Source organism: Schistocerca americana, chromosome 4, assembly GCF_021461395.2.
Source record: "Schistocerca americana isolate TAMUIC-IGC-003095 chromosome 4, iqSchAmer2.1, whole genome shotgun sequence".
In the NCBI taxonomy this organism is placed as follows: Eukaryota; Metazoa; Arthropoda; class Insecta; order Orthoptera; family Acrididae; genus Schistocerca; species Schistocerca americana.
Genome location: NC_060122.1, coordinates 111570873 through 111593725, shown reverse-complemented (window position 1 = coordinate 111593725; position 22853 = coordinate 111570873). Strand labels below are relative to the sequence as shown.

General features: G+C 46.1%; 1 protein-coding gene across 1 annotated transcript in view; it reads left to right on the top strand.

Annotated features, from left to right (window-relative positions):
• The window catches only part of LOC124612435 (peptidyl-prolyl cis-trans isomerase FKBP8-like), a 67840-nt gene that overhangs the window by 23669 nt on the left and 21318 nt on the right, over nt 1–22853 (top strand). Inside the window, exon 7 of the mRNA XM_047140645.1 lies at nt 18155–18358. Within this exon, the coding sequence (XP_046996601.1) occupies nt 18155–18358 (204 nt within the window). The remainder of the gene's footprint in view (nt 1–18154; nt 18359–22853) is intronic.

The window sequence follows — 22853 nt, the reverse complement described above, 5'->3', positions numbered from 1 at the left end:
AATATATCAGTCAGTTTTGGCTAATGCTTCCTTTGAAACTTATCTTGGTCCCATCTTTTTAGTGTCTTATCTTTCTTTGGTTTTGTCATCTTGAAGCTGCATTTCATAACTAATAAACTATGATCAGTTCACGTCTGCTCATGGAAATGTTTTGCAGTTTAAAATCTGGTTTTAAAATGAATTATCATTAAATAATATATCCATAGCCTTACAGTGCCTCCAGGACTCTCCCCTGTGTGCAATCAGTGCTGATTTTCTAGAAAAAAAAGTGGTACTCAGAGTGAGCTGTTCCCAGTGTCTAATGTTTGCAAGTTATTACTGTAAGAAATTGTGTAATAATTTCAACACATTTCTTAAAGTAAGCAAACAATTCAGTTTATGTATTATATCTAGAATTAAAATGAAGAGGTACTTTGCAGATGAATCTAGTTGTTTAAAGCATGTTCCAAATTGACATCAGAATATCACTGTCGTACCAGGTAGTTATACAGAATGAGAATTTCTCTCCGCTGCAGAGTGAAAATCTCATTCTGGAAACATCCCCCAGGCTGTGGCTAAGCCATGTCTCCGCAATATCCTTTCTTTCAGGAGTGCTAGTTCTGCAAGGTTCGCAAGAGAGCTTCTGTAAAGTTTGGAAGGTAGGAGACGAGGTACTGACACAAGTAAAGCTGTGAGGATGGGTCGTGAGTCGTGCTTGGGTAGCTCGGTTAGAGCACTTGCCCGCGAAAGGCGAAAGTCCCGAGTTTGAGCCTCGGTCCGGCACACAGTTTTAATCTGCCAGGAAGTTTCAGGTAGTTATAGCAAACATAGCAGGATGGTGAAACATTGTAGCTATGTTCATCAGTCAGTGTGCTCATGGAGTGTACTGGGGTGGAAAATAGTTCTACTTTCTGCTGCCAGGTGAAAATATGGTGCTATAAGCAGTCAGAATTTGGTGTAGGTGCAGAAGAGAAGAGGAATGGTCAAACATGAGAGAGCTGTGGTTCTGGAATCTGCCTCGTACTCTGTACTCTCCAGACCTGGCCCCCTGCAGACTTTTTTTATTTTCAAAGTTGAAAACCCCGTTGAAAGCACAAAGATCTGCAATGATAGACAAGATAAAAGAAAATTCCCAGACAGTGTTTTGTGCAATCCAGCAAGTGACGTACCAAGACTGCTTCCAGAAGTGGAAATGGCATTGCGAGCAGTGTACGATTGTGGAGGACAGTATTTCGAAGGAGACCAAACACAATAGGTAAAGGGTAAGCGTAAAAAATTTTTGTGGACAAAATTTCTGAGTTTTCTGAACAGACCCCATATATATCACAGGACACGAACATCGTAAGTGAGCTCATTAATCGATGCACTTGGCGCATTATGCTGAAAAAATAAGTTTCATTTTTTGCCACCAGTGAAAGTATGGTGTAAAGGGTTAAGAAGTTTGTGAAGTTTTCCACACAAAACAAAGGCTACTGAGAAGAAGCTGCTGGCAAAGTTGTTTTAGCAGAACAGTAGCAACAGCAGTCTGCATTGAGGAAACATTGTCGAAAAACAATTGGGGACATTCCCTTGTCAATAAAGACACTAAAGAATATGATCAAGAAATTTGAAGAAATAGGTGAATTAGGTGGGAGCAGGGACAGCATTCCCATGGCAGTTGTTGAAGTTGCTGTAGCTACAGCCATATGTGTAGAACATGCCTCCAACTCTAAAGCCAGTGCTTGAGCTGTCTCATGGGCATTACCTTTCCATTGGTCAGCAGTACAAAGATTTTGTGGTGCATTTTACACTGGTATGCCTGTAAGATTTAGAATGTGCTCCAAATGAAACATTGCAATGCTTCTGCATGAAATTTTGGGTGAAACTCAAGAAAATATTTACAGTGACACACCAAATGATGCAGGAAGCCTACGGTGATGAGTGATTAAGTCATACATTGAGCTACGAATGGTTCACACTGTTTAAAAACAGCCAGAAGGTAGTTAAAGATGATCCTCTTTCAGGATGCCCTTCGATGTCTACAGACAATGCTCATGTTACAAATGTCAACAAAACTGTGTGTACCAATCGAAGACAGACTGACAGAGTACAGTGATTTCATTTTTTGTGCAATAGTTATGCACAAACTGGAATGAATGTGCGAGTGCTTTTTTGCAAGGCAAGAGCCATGAATTGTCTCACCACATTTCAGGCCATTTCCTTCTCAAATTTTCTTGCAGGCGTTGGAAAGCATCCCGATAGTACCATTGAGTAACAGTTTGTCCCTCCGGCACAAATTCATCCTGAATTAATCCTTCAAAGTCAAAGAAAACTACCAGCATGGGTTTATGGCTTTGACATTTTACATGAGCTGATGAGCCTTTTTTTAAGTATCTTTCTCTACCCATTGTGAAGACTATACCTTGGTCTCTACATCGTAACCGTAGACCAGTCTTATCACCAATTATGATTCTCTTAAGGAACATCTTGTTCTCATTTGCACAATCCAAAAACTCTTCATATATTGTGAGGCAAAGGTCTTTCTGGTCTCGACTTGAGATGTGGGGCAAACTTGGCGGAAACACGATGCATTCCAAGTTGCTATATCAGGATTTCGTGACATGATCAAACTGAAACGTTACATTTCTACAGAATCCGAACTGATCTTCCCCAAAGTCTGCTTCTGCCCATTTTTCAATTTGTCTGTAAAGAATTCATGTCAGTATTTTGCAACTGTGACTGATTAAGTTGATAGTTCGGTAGTTTTTAAATCTGTCATCTGCTTTCTTTGGGATTGGAATTATTATATTCTTCTTGAAGTCTGAGTGTATTTCACCTGTCTTGTAAATCTTGCTCACCAGATGGTAGAGTTTTGTCAGGGCTGGCTCTCCCAAGGCTATCAGTGGTCTAATGGAATTTTGTCTACTCCCAGGGCCTTGTTCTAACTGTCTTTCAGTGCTCTGTCAAACTCTTCACGCAGTATCATGTCTCCCATTTTATCTTCAACTACGTACTCTTCCATTTCCATAATATTGCCCTCAAGTACATCACCCTAGTATAGAACCCTCAGGGGCTCTCGGCTCTTTCATGAGTTCATGCGTGGCGCACACTGGGTCCTGAGCTATTGCAGCCCATTCTTCATTTCCTAGCTGCATTTCCTTCTCCCTGCCTCCTCCCTTCCTATCCCCACTCCTTCCCCGTTGCCACCTCCTTCCCCTCTGTGTTCCGATTTATGTCAACCTAGCAATTCCCCTGGTTCCCTCATTGGTTGCAGTTTTGTTCCTTTTGCCTGTTTTTTCACCCTTCTGATATTTCGGTTCCCACTTGGGGGTTGACATCGACTTCAGAATTTCCTGATTTTAGTGTGAGCCATATGGTGAAGAAATCCCTCCCTAGCATCTACAGTGTAGATTCCTCTCCCTCCCTTCCCCCCTCCTTGGACACCAGCATGTGTAGCCAGTCCGTGTGGTGGGGCTGTTATATACCCATATGGCTGAGCCCCCTGATAACACAGGGATCACACTGATACCTGAGCTGTTACCTCGCAAAGGCAACCACACAGATACTGGCGCCTTCATTCTGGCTTTCGAGGGGAGATACCTTCCCAGAGGAGGTCAAGGTTATGTGCTACAGATGTGACGTGAAGCTGTACATCACTCAATCTATGTGGTGCTTTTGGTGCTTGCATTTTGGGCGTATGTCTTCCCGCTGTACGGCGGACCCTTTGTGTGGTGACTGTGGCCACCCAGTCCATGAGGGAAGCCCTTGTGTTCCGCCACCTGACTGCCACTCCCCTTGCTCACAAGATTGCCCGACTTACTCAACAGAAGAGAAGATACAAGAATACGTTCCTGGATCACCTCTCTTACCCTGAGGCTCGCCAAAAGTATGAGAGACTCCACCCGGTGTCACTACCTTCAACTTTTGCCGCCTCCTCCTCCTCCTCCTCCTCCATCTCCCCCCTTACCCCAGCCCCGCCCCTCTCCCCCCCTCGACCAACCCTGCACTTCCCATGACCTCCCATCACAGAGTCACTTCCCTCCCCTCTTCGGCATCTGCTGGTGATCGGGCTCCTTTCCAGGAACCCTTTGCTGGTGTCTCTCAGGCCAGAAGACTGTCACCACCACTCGACCACGAGGCACACCTTTTGTGCGGCCCAAGGTCGTCCGCTCTCTTTTGGTACCCGATCTTGCATACGCCTGTACTCCCCCCTGTGTCCTGCCCTCCTCCACCTCAGAAAGAGCAGAAGAAAAAACATAAATCCTATGACAAGGTGCCCCCGGAGGTGCCGACTCCCCTCTTGCAACCTGAGTCTGACATCTTATTTATGGATTTCATCCCATCCTTGTCAGTGACAACTACTGATAAAGTGGCCTGACCTCCTCCTCGGCTCCTTCATGCCCACCTTGGACTCGCGCCACACGATTATCCAGTGGAACTGCAATGGATAGTATCGTCACCTACCAGAAATGAAATGTCTTTGTCTCCTCTTATTCTGCATCCTGTCTTGTTCTCCAAGAAACGCATTTCTGTGATGACCACTCTCCAACTTTCCGTGGTTATTGGGTGTTCTGTCGGAACCATGCTGGCCCTGAAATAGCATCTGGTGGAGTTCTGCATTTCGGTTTGCTCTGATGTCCTTAGTGACTGGATCCCCCTACCTACCACCTTGGAAGTGATAGTGGTTAGAGTGCAAACGACTTTGGCAATCACACTTTGCAATGTCTACCTCCCTCCAGGTCAGTCACTTGCTTATGTTGCACTATCTACCTTACTCTAGCAACTCCCACCACTGTTTCTACTCCTTGGGGATTTCAGTGCCCACCATCCACTGTGGGGGAGTGTCACTTCAACGGGTCAGGGTATCCTAATCGACCAACTTATTGCGGACTTAGATTTGTGTCTCATCAACGATGGTTCCCCTACCCACTTCAGTGCTGTTCATGGCACCTTCTCTGCTATCGATATCATGATCTCCTCCCCTGCCCACGTGGTGGCTTCCCTACATTGATCATCCCATGATGACCTTTGTGACAGTGACAACTTTCCAGTGACACTATCATTCCCCTGCTGCCGCCAGGCAGACAGCCCCCCATGTTGGGTATTCTGAAGGGCCAATTGGCCTTTATACATGTCTGCTTGCCACTTTGACACCTCCCTCTCGAATTCCATTGATGTAGTCTTGCAAGGCATCTCTCCAGCTCTTCTTCATGCTGCTGGCACTGCTGTTGCCCTATCCACAGGGCCCCCTCATCATTGGTCGGTACCATGGTGGACCAAGGACGTTGTAGCCCTTGTCCAGGACTGCTGATGGGCACTGGAGCGATTTCGGCGACACCCCTCCCAAACCAACCTCCTCACTTTTAAGTGTCTCCGAGCTAATGCTCGTTACCTTATTGAAGCAGAGTGGAGTAAAAAGGAATGCTGGGAGTGCTATAATTCCTCCCTGGGGATGTAAGCCTCTTCATTGCAGGTTTGAGCAAAGCTCTGTGGCGTTCTGGGTCGCCAGCAACACTCAGCTGTCCAGGGTCTGAACCTCAAAGGAGCTCTGTGCACTGATCCATTGGTCCTCGCGGAACACCTTGTGATACACATTGTGATGGCATCGTTATCTGCTTCCTACCCTCCTAACTTTCTCCAGCAGAAACGCAGAGTTGAACATAAACCCTCCATTTCATCCCACACTATGTTGGGCCCTATAATGCACCTTTTGCTGAATGGGAATTGGTGCAGGCCCTTGTCTCTTCACGAGACACAGCCATAGGGCCAGATTCCATTCACAACCAGTTGATTCAAAACTTGGATGTTCCCCAGAGGTGACAGCTCCTCAGGGTTTTCAATCACATCTGGCTCACGGGTACTTTTCCGTCGGAATGGTGAGACAGTATAGTTATCCCCATCCTTAAGCCCAGGAAAAACTCAAGGTCTCTAGACAGCTACCGCCCCATTAGCCATACAAATGTGCTTTGTAAACTGCTCAAAAGGATGCTTAACTCCAGATGAAGTTGGTTACTCAAATCTTGTGGCCGTTTGTCACCATAACAGTGTGGCTTCCGGGCAGGGCGATCTCCAACTGACCGTTTACTCCGATTGGAATCAGCCATCTGACAGGCTTTTACTCACTGCTGGCACCTTGTCGCAGTTTTCTTTGACCTACATAAGGCATACGGCTTGGTGCCATAACATTTTAGTTATCCTCCATTACTGGGGCTTCTGTGGTCCCCTTAATATTTTTATCCTTGAGTTTCTATCTTACTGGCTCTTCCGGGTTCCAGTTGGAACTTCACTCAGCACGCCTCAGATTCAGGAGAATGGTATCCCACAGGGTTCTGTGCCAAGTGTCACACTGTTCCTCATTGTCATAAATGGGTTGTGACCTGTTGGGCCTCTAGTTACCCCGGCATTGTATGTTGACAGATTGTGCAGCTCCCACTCAGTAGTGTCTGCTGAGTGCCATCCGATGGGCCTCTGCATGGACCACCGTCCGTGGCTTCCAGTTTTCCCTCTCCAAAACACAGGTTATGCCTTCTTGTCGCCGACCCACAGTACAGCCTGATCCAGAACTTTATTTAGGAAATAGAATAGGCCCAAGTATTCCTGCCTGTTGTAAGAGGCAACTAAAAGGAGTCTCTCACATTGTGGCCTTCATGTGATGGCATTCCCGAAGAGTGAGCCTTGGGGAAGGGGTCCTCACATGGTGCATCATGTCCATCGTGCATTGAGATCTTTAGCTGGCATTACAGTCCTGCCCATCCTCCATCTCTTGGGTGAGGACACCTTCCTGGATGTGTTTTCCACCATTCCGTGTGCAGTGTCACTTTCTGTGCCGACGATGACCATGGACTTCTTTGCACCTCATATCCAGCATGGTACCCAGTCCATTGTGGTGGGGTCACCATGTACCCTGTTGGTTGTAGCCCTCTGACCACAGAGCGATCACTGTGCTGATGCTTGCACTGTTAATGTGGTGTCACAGCCAGACACCACACTGGCTAGGTGGTAGCCTTTAAATCGGCCGCAGTCCGCTAGTATACGTCGGACCCGCGTGTCGCCACTATCAGTGATTGCAGACCGAGCGCCACCACACGGCAGGTCTAGAGAGACTTCCTAGCACTCGTCCCAGTTGTACAGCCGACTTTGCTAGCGTGGTTCACTGACAAATTACGCTCTACGCTCCCATTTGCCGAGACGATAGTTAGCATAGCCTTCAGCTATGTCATTTGCTACGACCTAGCAAGGCGCCATTATCATTTGCTATTTATCTTGTGATGCATGTACCATCAGACCGATGTTCACCAATTATGAATTAAAGTTAAATATTCCAGTAGTTACTTACGTTCTTTGCTACTATAAATTCCCTTACCTGTTCCAGACCTCACGCCAGCCTGCGTGAGCTTAAATGCGTGCCTTTCGGCTACCCGTCATTGTGGATTGGCTGTCTTGCCAGTCCACAACAGTTAACTCCCCATGTAAGCCAAGGAGTATATGCCTGTCACCCTGGGGCTTCGGGGCTCCTGGCAATGGCTATCCTGCCAGGTGGTCTTTGCTGCGGCTGGATGGCGGCCGTGGGGAGGACCCCTGGTTGGAGTGAGTGGCATCAGGGTGGATGACATGCTATGAAGCATAGTATGTCATTTCTTGCTAGTGGTCTGCTGTCAGCAGTCTCTAAGTGGGCAAAATCTAACTTCAATGCTAAAAAATATGACCCCCCAGTCATTCCCCTCCCTGGCTACACCATGGGAACACCAAGCTAAGGACGACGGTGAAGCTTATTTGTCCCAGTAACCCTATGGGCAAGAGTTAATGGGAATCTTTCATGTCTGTGTAGCCTCAGTGTTTGTGGAGCATTTGGAGGCCCATTTGGGGAGGTGGAGGGCTTGTCCAAAATGCACTCTTGGTCAGTTTTGATAAAAACAGCATCCTCTGCCCAGTCATGGCCATTACTTGCTTCTGGCAAGTTGGGGGAAGTTTCTGTTAGTATCACATCTCATAAGACCTTAAATATTTTCCAGGGTATTATATTTCACAGGGACCTTCTTTTGCAGTTGGACGATGAGCTGTGCACCAATTTACAGCGGCGAGGTGTTCATTTCGTTCAGCACGTGCATCAGGGTCCAAGGGATAACCAGGTTGCCACCAGTGCCTTCATCTTGGCCTTAGAGGGTGACACATTGCCCGAGAAGGTCAAGGTGATGGTCTACCGCTGTGACGTCACGCCATATATCCCTCCCCCTATGTGGTGCTTTAAGTGCTGGAAGTTCAGCCATAGGTCTTCCTGCTGTACTTCCAGCCCCACTTGTCGAGATTGTGGACGTCCAATGCGTCCCAATACTCCATGTGCCCCACCTCCCATCTGTGTCAACTGCGGAGAGCATCATTCACCTTGCTTGCCAGACTGCAGGATTTTTACAGAAAGAGAGGAAAATCATGGAATATAAGACCCTGGACCGACTTACCTACACTGAGGCTAAGAGGAAATTTGAGCACTTGCATACTGTGGCTATGACCACCTCACATGCGGCCTCTGGCCTATACGAGAACAGTTGCCTGCCCCAGCCCCGTTGATGGTGGGGGGGCCACTTGCCTCCCTACTGCTCCCACACCACTTACTTCGGAAGCAACACCACCCGACCATCGGGGATTTCGGTCCCCACTTTTGAACCAGAGAAGCGTAAGACTTCTTCAGCTCCTCTAGCTAGGAAGCGGTCCCTTGGGTCACTCCCTTCCCAGGTTTCTGCTAGTGGGAAAGAAGATACCCGCCAGTGGCTGAAGAGCCCAAAAGCAGCTGGTCGTAGGGCTTCACGCTCATCCTCCTTCCCGGAGACTGATTCAGTGAAGTCCTCCTAGCCAGGGAAACCAAAGGAACAGCACGAGAAAACGAAAAAGAAGGCTCCTAAGAACAAGGAACTTGCAGTGGCACCCACACTACTACTACCTATAGGCAAAAAAGTCGGTGGCAGCAGGTGACCCTGAGGCGTGAACTGCCTTATTGAATGTTCCATGCCTTTCCAGTCTCAAGATTTCATCCTGCAGTGGAATTGCGGCAGTTTGTTCCACTGCCCAGCTGAGCTACGGCAACTGTTAAGCTTTACACCTGCTTTCTGCGTTGCTCTCCAGGAAATCTGGTTCCCGGCAATGTGGACCCCTTTCTTCCGCAGGTGTACAGGATATTACAGGCACCGTAGTGACTATAATCGAGAGTCAGTTGCAATTTGCATTTATGTTCTAAACTCAGTCTATAGTGAAACTGTGTCGCTTCAGTCCCCTCTTGAAGCTATGGCTGTCAGAATATGGACGATTCAGGAAACAACTGTCTGCAATGTATTTTTTTTTCCAGATGGTGCAGTAGCCCTGAATGTATTAGCTACACTGATTGATCAATTCCCTAAACCTTTCCTACTATTGGGAGATTCTAATGCCCATAACCCCTTGTGGGGTGACACCGTGCTTACTGGCCGAGGCAGAGATGTCAAAACTTTCTCAGTTCCACCTCTGTCTCTTAAATACCCTGGCCGCCACACATTTCAGTGTGGCTCAAGGTAGTTACTCGGCCATTGATTTTTCAATTTGCAACCCAGAACTTCTCCGATCATATCCTCAGGAGAGCACATGACGAATTGTGTGGTAGTGACCACTTTCCCATCTTCCTGTCACTGCCCCAGCGTCAGGCCCACGGATGCCTACCCAGATGGGCTTTAACAAGGTGGACTAGGAAACTTTCACCTTTGCTGTCACCGTTGACTCTCCCCCACATGGTAACATCGATGTGATGGTTGAGCAGGTGACTACCACACTCGTTTCTGCAGCAGAAAACACGATACCTCACTCTTTAGAATTCCCCCGACGAAAGAGACTCCCTTGGTTGTCGCCAAAGTCGCTGAGGCAATTACGAAGCGTCGGCAAGCTCTATAGCGACACCCTTCCTTAGAGTATCTGATAGCCTTTAAGCAGCTACGTGCCCGTGAACGCCAGCTTCTAAAACGACAGAAACAGGAGTGTTGGGAGAGGTACTTGTCGACCATTGGGTGCCATACATCACCCTCCCAAGTCTGGACGAAGATCAGACGCCTTATTGGGTACCAGACCCCAACAGGTGTCCCTGGCATTACCATCAATGGCATGCTATGTACCAATGCAAACGCGATTGCTGAGCAAATCGGTGAGCACTATGCTTGAGCCTCTGTGTCGGAGAACTCAAACAGTGGATGGAAAGGAAAACCCTCTCATTCACTACAAGCCATAGTGAACCCTATTAACGCCCCAGTTGGATTCACAGTCAGATAATTAAACAACTCTCGTCTGACTACAAGCGCCATCTCCTTGTGTCTTTGACCAGCTCAGGTGCGATGGCGTCTTCCCATCGCAATGGCAGGAGAGCACCATTGTTGTGGTGCTCAAACCCCGTAAAAATCCACTTGATGTTGATAGCTATCGGCCCATCAGCCTCACCAACATTCTTTGTAAGATGCTGGAACATATGGTGTCAGCACTTCGGTTGGGTTGTGGAGTCAGGTGGCCTACTGGCTCCATATCTAGGTGTTGGGTTGGGTTGTGGAGTCAGGTGGCCTACTGGCTCCATATCTAGGTGGCTCCCGCCATGGGCGCCCTACCACTGATAATCTTGTGTCCCTCGAGTCTGCCATCCGAACAGCCCTTTCCAGTTGGTAACACCTTGTTGCAGTCTCTTTTGATCCGTACAAATTGTTTGAGACCACCTGGCGACAACATATCCTTGCCACATTATATGGGTGTGGTCTCAGAGGCCCGCTCCAGATTTTTATCCAGAATTTCCTGTCTCTCCGTACTTCCTGTGTCCAAATTGATGCCTCCCATAGTTCCATCCACATCCATGAGAATGGGGTCTTGCAGGGCTCTGTATTGAGTATATTGCTATTTTTAGGGGCCATTAATGGTCTAGCAGCAGCTGTAGGGCAGTCAATCTCACCCTCTCTGTATGCAGATGACTTCTGTGTTTCGTACTGCTCCACCAGTACTGGTGTTTCTGAACGGTGCCTACAGGGAGCCATAGATAAGGTGCAGTCATGGGCTCTCGCGCATTTCTTCCAGGTTTCAGCTGCTAAGTTGTGTGTCATGCACTTCTGTTGGTTTCGTACTGTTCATCTGGAACCAGAACTTTACCTTCATGATGATCCACTCACTGTAGTGGAGACGTATCGAATTTTAAGACTTGTTTTCGATGCCCGATTGCCTTGGCTACGTCACCTTCAACAGCTTAAATGGAAGTGCTAGCGGCACCTCAATGCCTTCCGCTGTCTGAGCAACACCAACTGGGTTGCACATCGGTCTGCTCTGGTGCTGGTGCTGCTGCTGCTGCTGCTGCTCTACAAAGCCCTTGTTCAATTCCGCCTTGATTATGTGAGTCTGGTTTATGGTTCGGTGGCACCCTAAGTGTTGCGTGTACTCAACCCAGTGCACCATTGTGGCGTTCGCCTAATGACGGGAGCTTTCAGAATGAGTCCGGTGACCAGTGTCCTGGTGGAGGCCGGAGTCCCTCCATTGCAGATCAGACGTGCACAACTGCTCGCCAGTTACGTAGCAGACGTTCGTAGTTCTCCTGCGCATCCGAATCGTCGTCTCCCTTTTCCACCCATGGTAGTTCATCTCATGCATCAGTGGCCCAGGTCATGGCCAACGATTGCGGTTTGTGTGTGATCCCTTCTCTCTGAACTGGAGTCCTTCCCTTTACCACCTCCCATCCATGTCCGTCCGCATACACCTCCATGGTGTACACCTAGGCCGCAGATTCGTCTGGACCTTTCGCATGACCCTAAGGACTCAGTTAATCCTGGTGCTCTTGGCAGAACAGTACACACAACTAACTGCGTGTCATTAAGGAGACTACAAATGGGTGGAAGTCTTTCGTGTGGGCCTCTCGCAGGGAATCAGTTTTCCTCTACCAGCCCCACATTGGCCGTGCTTGGGTGATCCACAGTTACCTCCTGCGCTGTGAAGACCTGCCTGAGTGTCGGTGCGGTGCCTGGTTGACAGTGGCCCATATTCTGGTCCACTTCCCACTTTGACTGGCCAGTGACGAGATCTTGGGTTACCGGACCCATTGCTGCTAATTTTATCTGACAACACCTCACTGGCTGATTTAGTTTTAAGTTTTCTTTGTGAGGATGGGTTTTATCATTTGACCTAAGTTTTAGTGGATGTCCTTTGTCCCTCTGTGCTTCTAGGGTGGAGGTTTTAATGTGTTGCAGAGTGGCTGGCTTCTCCTTTTTTATTCTCATGGTCAGCCAGCCATGGTAATCTGGATTGTTTTAATCTCTTCATCCCGTTTCTTGCATTTCAGTGGTTTTCTTGTCCACTATGATCCACTTACATGTTTGTTGCCCTTCGCCGTTCTTGTGATTTTTTTTCCTTTCATTCTGTTTTGAGTGGTCAGCCTCATTTATTTTATTCTCACACTTGTGGCATTGTTTTATGCGAAACAAGGGACTGATGACCTCATAGTTTGGTCCCTTTCCCCCTCTTTTAAACCAACCAACCAACCAACCATGATTCTTAAATGTTAGCTGTGAGTAATTTATGCTCTGTGCAAAATTCTACCAGGTAGCTTCCTCTTTCATTCCTTACCCTTCATTCCATATTAGCCTACTACTTTTCCTTCTCTTCCTTTTCCTACTGTCAAATTCCATTCCCCCATGACTATTAAATTTTTGCCTCTCTTCACTATCTGAATAATTTCTTTTATCTCATCATACATTTCTTCAGTCTCTTCATCTGCAGAGCTAGTAAGCATGTAAACTTGTACTACTGAGGCAGTTGTGGGCTTCGTGTCTATCTTGGCTACAATAATGCATTCACTGTGCTGTTCGTAGCAGCTTACTCATACTCCTATTTTTTTTATTCTTTATTAAACCTACTCCTGTATTTTACCTATTTGATTTTGTATTTATGACCCTGTATTCACCTGACCAGAAGTCTTGTTCCTTCTGCCACCAAACTTCACTAATTCCCACAATATCCAAGTTTAATCTACCTATTTCCCTTTTTTAATTTTCTAACCTACCTACCCGATTAAGGGATCTGACATTCCACATTCCAAAACGTAGAATGGCAATTTTCTTTCTCCGTATAATGACGTCCTTCAGAGTAGTCCCTGCCCGGAGATCGGAATAGGGGGACTATTTTACCCAAGAGGACGCCATCATTTTTTAACCATACAGTAAAGCAGAATGCCCTCGGAAAACTTTATGGCTGTAGTTTCCCCTTACTTTCAGTATGAAGAGAGAAATTATCTTACCATCACTGTATTATTCAATATTGAAAGAAAACCAGTATGGAAAGAAGCCATATAGTGAATAAGGACAAAACTCCTCTGGTATTTGATATGCCAAGTAACAGAGCAATTCCCATGAAAGGTGCTAAAACTATAACTATAAAAACAAGTGGGCATGAAAAAATTCACTACACTGTTGTCCTTTCGTGTTGTGCTGACAGTACTACACTTGATCTAGTGATCTTTTCAAGGGCAAAGTAATGCCAGAATTTTCTGAAATACTGCCAGGTGTTGATCACGTAGATCACAAGGACTGGAGGGAAGAGGCTGGTATGAAATTATGGATTAATAGTGTGTGGGAGAGGAGATGTGAGTAGCAATCCATCCTTTTCTTAGTATTGCATTATTCCAGCCTGGATGTTCCATTGTTTGATTTCATAAAGAAATTTGTCATACAAAATTCTTTGTACGTGCTAGCCAAACTCCACACTTGGTGGTATACTGTAGGTGTAACCTAAAAATGTTGTACATTTTTTGTGTAAAGTATTGTAAAGTGTGCTTGTGTTGAATGGGAGATAATCTTGTTTTAACTATATATTACACATGATCATTTGTTGCTTATATGTGCTAAAATATGTAATTGTGTAGAAGTTTATTATAAACTGTCCAAACTTCATTGACCTACAGATTTGTTTTACATAAGCATTATACCCTGCCATAACAGGGAATGGGGCTGTTGCCCTTCTGTTCGTTGACACTACGAAATTCCTGGGGCTCATGCTCGATAGGAAACACTCTTGGTCCTCCCATGTCTCTTACCTGCCACCCCACTGTACGCAGTCCCTCAATGGTACTTCTTTGGTTGCTGATTCAACCACCCTCCTCTGTTTGTACCGGTCCCTTGTCCATTCAAAATTTGACTGTGGGTGCTTTGTTTATGCATCTGCACGCCCATCCCTTTTGTGCCATCTCAACACTATCCATCATCATGGCATCTATTTGGCCAGGGGCGTCTTTTACAGCAGCCCAGTTCAGTGTGTGTATGCTGAAGCTGAGGAACTACCACTGTCCTACTGCCATGACTTTATCCTCGACAAGTATGCATGCCGTTTTTCTGCCATGCGTGACCACCCCTCCTATGTCTCCTCCTTTGATGATTCCTTAGATCGTCAGTATGGGTCTTGCCCCTCTTCTCTCCTACCTCCTGGAGTCCGCTTTTGCCACTTGCTACTTTGGATTAACTTCACGCTACCTGCAACTTTTCCAGTGGATGTGAACCCTTCACCACCTTGTGCTTCATGAAGGAGCACATGTTAATCTTTACCTTCATTCGCTTCCTGAGGATACTACTCCAGACTTGGTCTATCACGTTCAGCTTCACGAACTTCGCATTGAACTTAGCGATAGTACCTTTGTATACACTGATGGCTCTTGGACTGACCATGGGGTCGGGTGTTCCTTTGTCATTGGCACCCATATCTTTCGATATCGGCTTCTGGCACACTCCTCAGTATTTACAGCTGAGCTTTTCGCCTTGTATTAGGCTGTGGAGTATATCCGGTGATGCAGCCTTCCCAATTGTGTCCTCTGCTCAGACACACTCATTGCCCCCAAAGTCTCCATGTGCTGTACACTGCTCATCCCTTACTGCAGCGGGTCCAGGAAAATTTTCACTTGCTCACTCATAGTGGAGCCAATGTCATGCTTCTGTGGGTCCCTGGTCATGTCGGTCTGCCAGGAAACGAGGTTGCTGATGCTGCTGCCAAGGCTGCAGTCCTCGACCTCAGCTCGCGAGTACCTCTATTCCCTCCTGTGATCTCTGCGTTACGATCTGTCAGGAGCTGGTTTCCCTTAGGCATCGCCAATGACCCTCCCTTCATGGGAATAAGTTTCAGCTTATTAAGCCTCTCCCGGCGCCTTTGATGACCTACTCCCGGCCCTCCCGCTGGTAGATTATTTTAACTCGGCTGCATATTGGGCACTGCCTTTTTAGCTATTGCCATTTGCTCAGTGGCGTTGCCCCACCAATTTGTATGCATTGCTCCCAAATTTTAACTGTCCGCCACTTCCTACAGGAATGCCCTTTTTTTACCAATTTACTTTCCAGCTCGGGTTTGCTAACTGATTTATGAGCCGTTTTAGCGAATGACGCATGGGCTGTTGACCGTGTTTTACTTTTTATCCGCTGAAGCAATATGGTGAAGGCTATTTAATTTTTAGTTTTGGATCTCCATTTTTGTATGGTTTTTAGCCCTTTTTCCACATGCCATGTTTAGCTGCCTCCTATTCTGTCCATTGGGACGGACACATAGTCGTTTCCCTTGTCTGTGTGTTTGTGTTCTATAGTTTTGACTTGGGTGCCCTAATAGGGGAAAGAAGGGAACCAGTTGAAGAATGCACTGTTCACAATAACATTGCAGAATTTTACTGTGGTTATTCTTTTGTTGGTGATGAATTTTGTGAAGGTCATCCTAAAATGAGTTGTTACTCCAAAAACTATTGACACTCTGTTCATTGTGGGATAAGATGACTGGCTTTGTTAGGTATAGGAAAAGTTGAAGTACATTGTTTTGTGGGAACATTTAGCTGTGAAAAAGATCTGTTTCCACACAAGATTTTGCACAATATGGCCAAAGCTCAAAAACAGTTTTGTACCAATTGGCACATTTGGCTTTCATAGTTGAAATGTTTAAAATTTACTCTTTCAAAAAAAGTACTACGGAACTTATTGTTGAAGGATGCTGTCATTGCTTAATTACCATGTAGTCTGCAATGGATCTTTCACTCTGTTGCAGTGTGCACACAGTTGCTGAAACTTTCTGATGTATTAAAATTGTGGCTGGTAGGTTTGTTCGGCTGGTGCATTTATTCCTGGAGGGCTAGTACCATTATGGTGCGCAGGAGAGCTTCTGTGAAGTTTGTAAGGTAGGGGAGCACTCCTGTCAGAATTGAAGCTGTTAGGGTGGATCATAATTCGTGCCGAGATAGCTGTCTGTAACAGCATTTCTCCGAAAGGTGAAGCTACAGGCTTGATTTCCTGTCTGCCACAAGGTTTTAATCATGAGAGTTGTTTCAAACTCCTAATGTTCTAATCACTCTTGTGTTTCTCCTTCCTTCAATAAATGTGCATGTACTGCTTTATAATCTCTCTCCATATTGATGTAGCTGTAGGACTTACTATAAGCGGAGTAAATAAGTTTCTACAATAATGTTGGAAGCTGAAGAAAGGGATTAAAATTTGTGCTGCACCCAGGACTCGAACCCTAGTCTTCTTACTTACTAGTCAGAAAAGCTGACCGCTACACCACCACAGCTTTATGGTCAACGTTACTGCACAAACTACTCAAGTTGAATGCCCTCCCCAACACAAACTTCAGTTAATATCTACCGTTTATTTCCCCCTTACATTGTCACTATTACCTAGTAAGCAAGAAGACCCGGGTTCGAGTTGCGGCCGTGGCACAAATTTTAATTCATTTCTTCAGCTTCCAACATTATAGATAAAGATGAGAATTAAATGTCTCTGGGAAAATTTAATCATAAATCAGTTTCAGCTGAAGTGCAAATGATTTTGATATATGAGGTGTCTGTTCTTTTGAACATGTCTGAAAGAACACACACCATTTTGATCCAGCAGCCACTATGAATTGAGATACAAAGGAATTACAGATATTGGCTACTGGTGAGCATTGATTCAAATCAGTGGGCAAATTAAAAATTTGTGCTGCACTGAGGTTCGAACCCACGTCTCCTGCTTACTAGACAACATTAGTAGTGTGTGGATAAGTTGGAGAATTTGGGTGTGACAGGAGGCATGCTAGGGTGGTCCGTGCACTAGCAATGACCACAGAGTTCGGATAGCGCAGTGGTGAACGTGTCTGCCTAGTGAGCAGGAGACCAGGGTTTGAATACTGGTGTCTGGCACAAATTTTGAACTTCCCCATTAATTTAAATTGGTGCCAATTTGCAGCCAATGTCTGTAATTCCTTTGTGAATAATTGACTTTGAATCAGGGTTGGTCAATCTGCTCCAGTTTTGGCAGTACATTTACACTCCTCTTGCTACAATGTATCACTGATAGAATCTTTCCGGATTTCATTGTGTGATTGGAGAGAGAGAGAGAGAGAGAGAGAGAGAGAGAGAGAGAGAGAATGTTTAAGTATTCATCTCTTACTTTAATACTGTCTTGGTAGTGATAAAGTGTGTGGGCCATTGCAATGACAAGACAGGAGAAGAAGAAAAATAATCAGAGACATAACATAGAGTATAAATATGAAAGTAACAGAAACTGCATATGAGATACAGTGAATTGAATAGATACTTCTCAGAAATGACACAGAATCTTTAATGTTCCAGTATGCACTGTGTGCACACTGTTCCCACAACAATTTTTACAATGAAATACTTTTCCCTCTCCAATAAAAGCAACAGAAATAGAAAATATTATAAGAATATGTATGTATGTCTTTTATTGTTTTTATAAAACGTGAAAAACCACAGAAAGGTATAGGCCAGTTGTACTATTATGTGCCTGCTCAAAGCATTTGAAAATATTGCTGCAATTTGGCTGGGTAACATTTTCAATTTGAACAGTATTCCATGAAATACATTCGCAGTTGTGAATATGAACAACTTACTTACTGGTTGGTGCTACAGTCCTTGTAGAAACTTGGGCTCCTTTGTTACCTGCTCCCTTTCTTCTGTCCATCAATTTCCTTCTCCAAGTCGTGACTCTCTCATTGCTTTGAAATCATTCTCCATTTCTTCAAGCTCCCTTTAGTGGATCTATGTCGTCTTCTTCCTTAGAGCTTTCTTATGATTTGGTAATGCTTAGTTTCTGGCATTCTCTGTACATGTCCGGCCCAACTTATTCTTCCTTGCTTGATTATATTCTGATGAGGAACAAAGATATGAAAGCTTGAATACAATGTCCAATAATTTACATTTCAGATCCTAGCTGCAAAAGGAGATACAACAGCAGCGTTATCAGTCTTGCGAAATGCAAGTCAGTTGGAACCTGAATCAAAGGTGATAAAGCAAGAAGTGCAGCGCCTTTTGGATGTAATTAAACGTGACACAAAGCAAGAGAAAAGCCTCTATAAGAAAATGTTGGGGCAGAATAAGAGTACAGAAAAGACTGCAAGAGGATCGAGGGTAAGTCTCTTGGAAATCACCTTTCAGTCCTAATTCAACAAATTGTATTTATTGTTTTCATTTATCGGGCAGTAGGTATTTACTAGTAGTAAGTTATGCACTGCTGAGACAGTGATGGATGTGACTCCCCATAGTGGTGAAAAAGATAAACGTCTATCTGATAATTTATTGCCATACCTTATCACTAGAAAATGTAAGTCCAAAATTTGCTGTGACAAAACAGAAAATAGTAATGGTATGTATACCAGTGGACAAAGAACTCACTAGCTGTTGAGTGTCATTGTTTTTGATTAAAATTGATTTCTGGATTTTAATTGAGGCCCTTAAGACTTCATGTTAGATCAAATTTTGCAGTTACTGCTTGACTGTGGTTGGTTTCTGCACAGTGGGATTGTTTCCTAGTCAGTACTTTAATGTGAAGTCAAAAAGCTCTTGATTAGAGCTCAGAAGTAAATTGTAATAGAAAAAGATGCATGCATTGCCAACTGTGATTGCCCTGTAAAACACAATCCAGTCTTAGATATAGTAGTGACATTACAAAGAACAGGAAACTATGAAACATATGCTACCTATCAGGCCGGATTGCATCCTGTGTGTATGACAGTCTTATGCCGCTGCTACAACTTTTCTGGCACCATCAACCCCGACAATCCCAGTCACCTCTGAGCTGGAAGACTACACCTGCCCCCTTGATGGGGGGGGGGGCATTTCCCTCCCTGTTGCACCAGAACCACCTATTTTGGGAGCAACCCCCACCCCCACAACCGTCAGGGACATCTGTCCCCACTTCTAAGCCGGAATAGTGTAAGTCGTCTTTGGCTTCCCTTGGGTCCTCTCCCTTCCCAGGTTTCTGTTTGTGTGAAAAATGAAGAGCCCAAAAGCAGCTGGTCATAGTGCTTCACGCTCATCCTCGGTCCCAGACTGCGCCAAGGAAACCCAAGGAGCAACAAGAGAAATCCAAAAAGAAAACCCCCTAAGACCAAGGAAATTGCAGTGGCACCCACACCACCACTACCGACAAGCTGTATATCTGAGGATGGGGTGGAGATTTTGGCGTCTGCTGAAGACCTAGATCTTGCCAGACTCTCACACACAGTGGATATAGACTGCTCAGGCAATAAGTTGGTGGCAGTAGGTGACTCTGAGTCATAAACTAACTCATTGAATGTTCCATGCCTTCCCAGTCTCACGATGTCATCCTCCAGTAGAATTGCAGTGGTTTTTTCCGCTGCCTGCCTGAACTATGGCGACTGTTAAACCTGACCTGATGTCTTCATTGCCCTCCGGGAAACCTGGTTCCCGGCAATGCGGACCCCTGCCCTTTGCGGCTATAAGGGATATTACAGGAACTGTAATGACTGTAATGGAGTGTAGAGTGTCTGGTGGAGTTTGCATTTATGTTCTAAACTCAGTCGTGGTGAAACTGTGCCTCTTCAAACCCCTCTTGAAGCTGTGGCTGTCAGAAAAGGATGATGCAGGAAATAACTGTCTGCTATGTATATCTTCCTCCAGATGGTGCATTACCCCTGACTGTATTAGGTGCACTGATTGATAAAGTCCCTAAACCTTTCTTTCTTTTGGGAGATTTTAACACCCATAACCCCTTGTGTGGTGGCACTGTGCTTACTGGCTGATGTAGAGATGTCGAAACTTCACTGTCTCAGTTCGACCTCTACCTCTTAAAAACTGGAGCTGCCATGCATTTCAGTGTGGCTCATTGTAGCTATTCGGCCATTGATTTTTCAGTTTACAGCCCAGGACTTCTCCCATCTATCTGATGTGTCGACAGTGTTATTTTGAGGGGGCCGATAGGCACGCTATCTAACGCAGACGGGCGTGAATTCTGGAACAGGATAACTATTGAATGGTAGCAAGAAAAGTACGTAGCTGCTTTATACTTAACTTTAATGACTCCTTGTGATACATCTCTCTTGACTATACAAATGCGACTCGTAAGATACATGCACTGTTATAATTGGCGCCTTGCTAGGTCGTAGCCATGGACTTAGCAGAAGGCTATTCTAACTGTCTCTCGGCAAATGAGAGGAAGGCTTCGTCCGTATTGTCGCTAGCAATGTCGTCCGTACAACTGGGGCGAGTGCAATATCGTATCTCGAGACCTGCCTTGTGGTGGCGCTAGGTCTGCGATCACACAGTGGCGACACGCGGGTCCGACATGTACTAAATGGACCGCGGCCGATTTAAGCTACCACCTAGCAAGTGTGGTGTCTGGCGGTGACACCACACTATCCACTGGAGAGCACAGGACGACTTGTGTGATAGTGGCCACTTCCCCATCGTCCTGTCACTGCCCCAGTGTCAGGACCACGGATGCCTACCCAGATGAGCTTTAAACGGTGTGGACTGGGAAACTGTCACCTCTGCTGTCACCATTGAATCTCCCCTACACGGTAACATCGATGTTATGGTTGAGCAGGTGACTATAAAGATTATTTCTGTGGCAGAAAACACGATCCCTCCCTCTTTTGGGTGCCTGAGGCGTAAGGCAGACCCTTGGTGGTCGCCGGAAGTCACTGAAGCAATTACCAAACGACAGGAGTGTTGAGAGAGATAAGTCTCAACCATTGGGTGCCATACGTCACCATCCCAAGTCTGAGCAAAGATCAAACGGTTTTTTCGGGTACCACATCCTAGCAGATGTTCCTGGTGTTACCATAAATTGTGTGTTATCTACCTATGCAAATGCGATTGCCGAGCACTTCGGTGAGCACTTCGCTCGAGCCTCTGTGTCTGAGAATTACCCCCAGCCTTTCGCACTCTCAAACGGCGGCTGGAAGGGAACATCCTCTCATTCACTACATGCTACAATGAATCATATAATGCCCCATTTACAGTGTGGGAGCTCCTCAGATGCCCTTGAACATTGCCCTGACACAGCTCCTGGGCATGATCGGATCCACAGCCAGATGATTAAACATCTTTCATCTGACAAGTGACATTTCCTCTTTGTCTTCAACCAGATCTGGTGCGATGGCATCTTTCCATTGCAATGGTGGAAGAGCACCATCATTCCGATGCTCAAACCTGGTAAAAACCTGTTTGATGTGGATAGCTATCGGCCCATTAGCCTCACCGACGTTCTTTGTAAGCTTTTGGAATGTATGGTATGTCGATGGTTGGGTTGGGTCCTGGAGTCACGTGGCCTACTTGTTCCATGTTAGAGCGGCTTCCGCCAGGGTTGCTCTACCACTGACAATAATCTGTCCCTCGAGTCTGCCATCTGAACAGGCTTTTCCAGACAGCAACACCTGGTTGCCACAAACATACGACATGACCTGGCGACATCATATCCTTGCCAGATTGTATGAGTGGGTCTCTCTCTCTCTATCTCTATCTCTATTTTTACTGGCCATTAACAGTCTAGTAGCAGCTGTCAGGCCCTCTGTCTCACGTTCTCTGTATGTAGACGATTTCTGCATTTCGTACTGCTGCTCCAGTAGTGGTGTTGCGTAACGTCGCCTACAGGGAGCCACCCACAGGGCACAGTCATGGGCTCTAGCCTACGACTTCGTTTTCAGCTGCAAAGTCATGTGTCATGCAGTTCTGTCGGTGTCGTACTGTTCATCAGGACCCAGAACTGTACCTATCAATTCTTGGGACTGGTTTTCGACACACTATTGACTTTGCTACCTCAACTTCATCAGTTTAAGTCGAAGTACTGGCAGCACCTCAATTCCCTCCATTGCCTGAGCAACACCAGCAGGGGTGCTGATCGCTCTACATTGCTGCATCTCTACAGAGCCCTTGTCTAATCCCGAATTGGGTACGGGAGTGTGGGCTATGGTTCGGCAACACCCTCAGTGTTGCATTTACTCAACCCTGTGCACTGTAGGGTTCAAGTAACGACAGGAGCTTTTAGGATGAGTCCGGTGACCAGCGTACTGGTGGAGGCTTGGGTCCCTCCATTGCAGATCAGGCATGCACAATTGCTCGTCAGTTAAGTTACACACATTCGTAGTTGTCCTGAGCATCCGAATTACAGTCTCGTTTTCCCGCCTGCGGCAGTCCAACTCCCACATCGGCGGCCTAGGTCGGGGCTAATGATTTGTTTGGTCCCTTCTCTCTGAACTGGAGTCCTTCCCTTTACCACCTCTACTTGCAGTCCGATCACGTACGCCTCCATGGTGTACGCCTCGGCCACAGATTCGTCTGGACCTTTCACGTGTCCCTAAGTACTCCGTTCACCCTGCAGCTCTTTGCTGTCACTTCCTCTCGATTCTTGTGTTCTGGGGCTCTGGAGTGGTTTACACTGACTGGCTGATGGTCATGTAGGCTTTGCATATGTTCATGGAGGACATATTGAAAAGCACTCCTTGCCAGATGGCTGCAGTGTTCTCACTGCAGAGCTGGCAGCCATATCTTGTGGTCTTGAGCACATCCGCTCATGCCCTGGCGCGTCATTTCTGCTGTGTACTGACTCGTTCAGCAGCCTACAAGCTATCAACCACTGCTACCCTCATTATTGTCTGGTTGC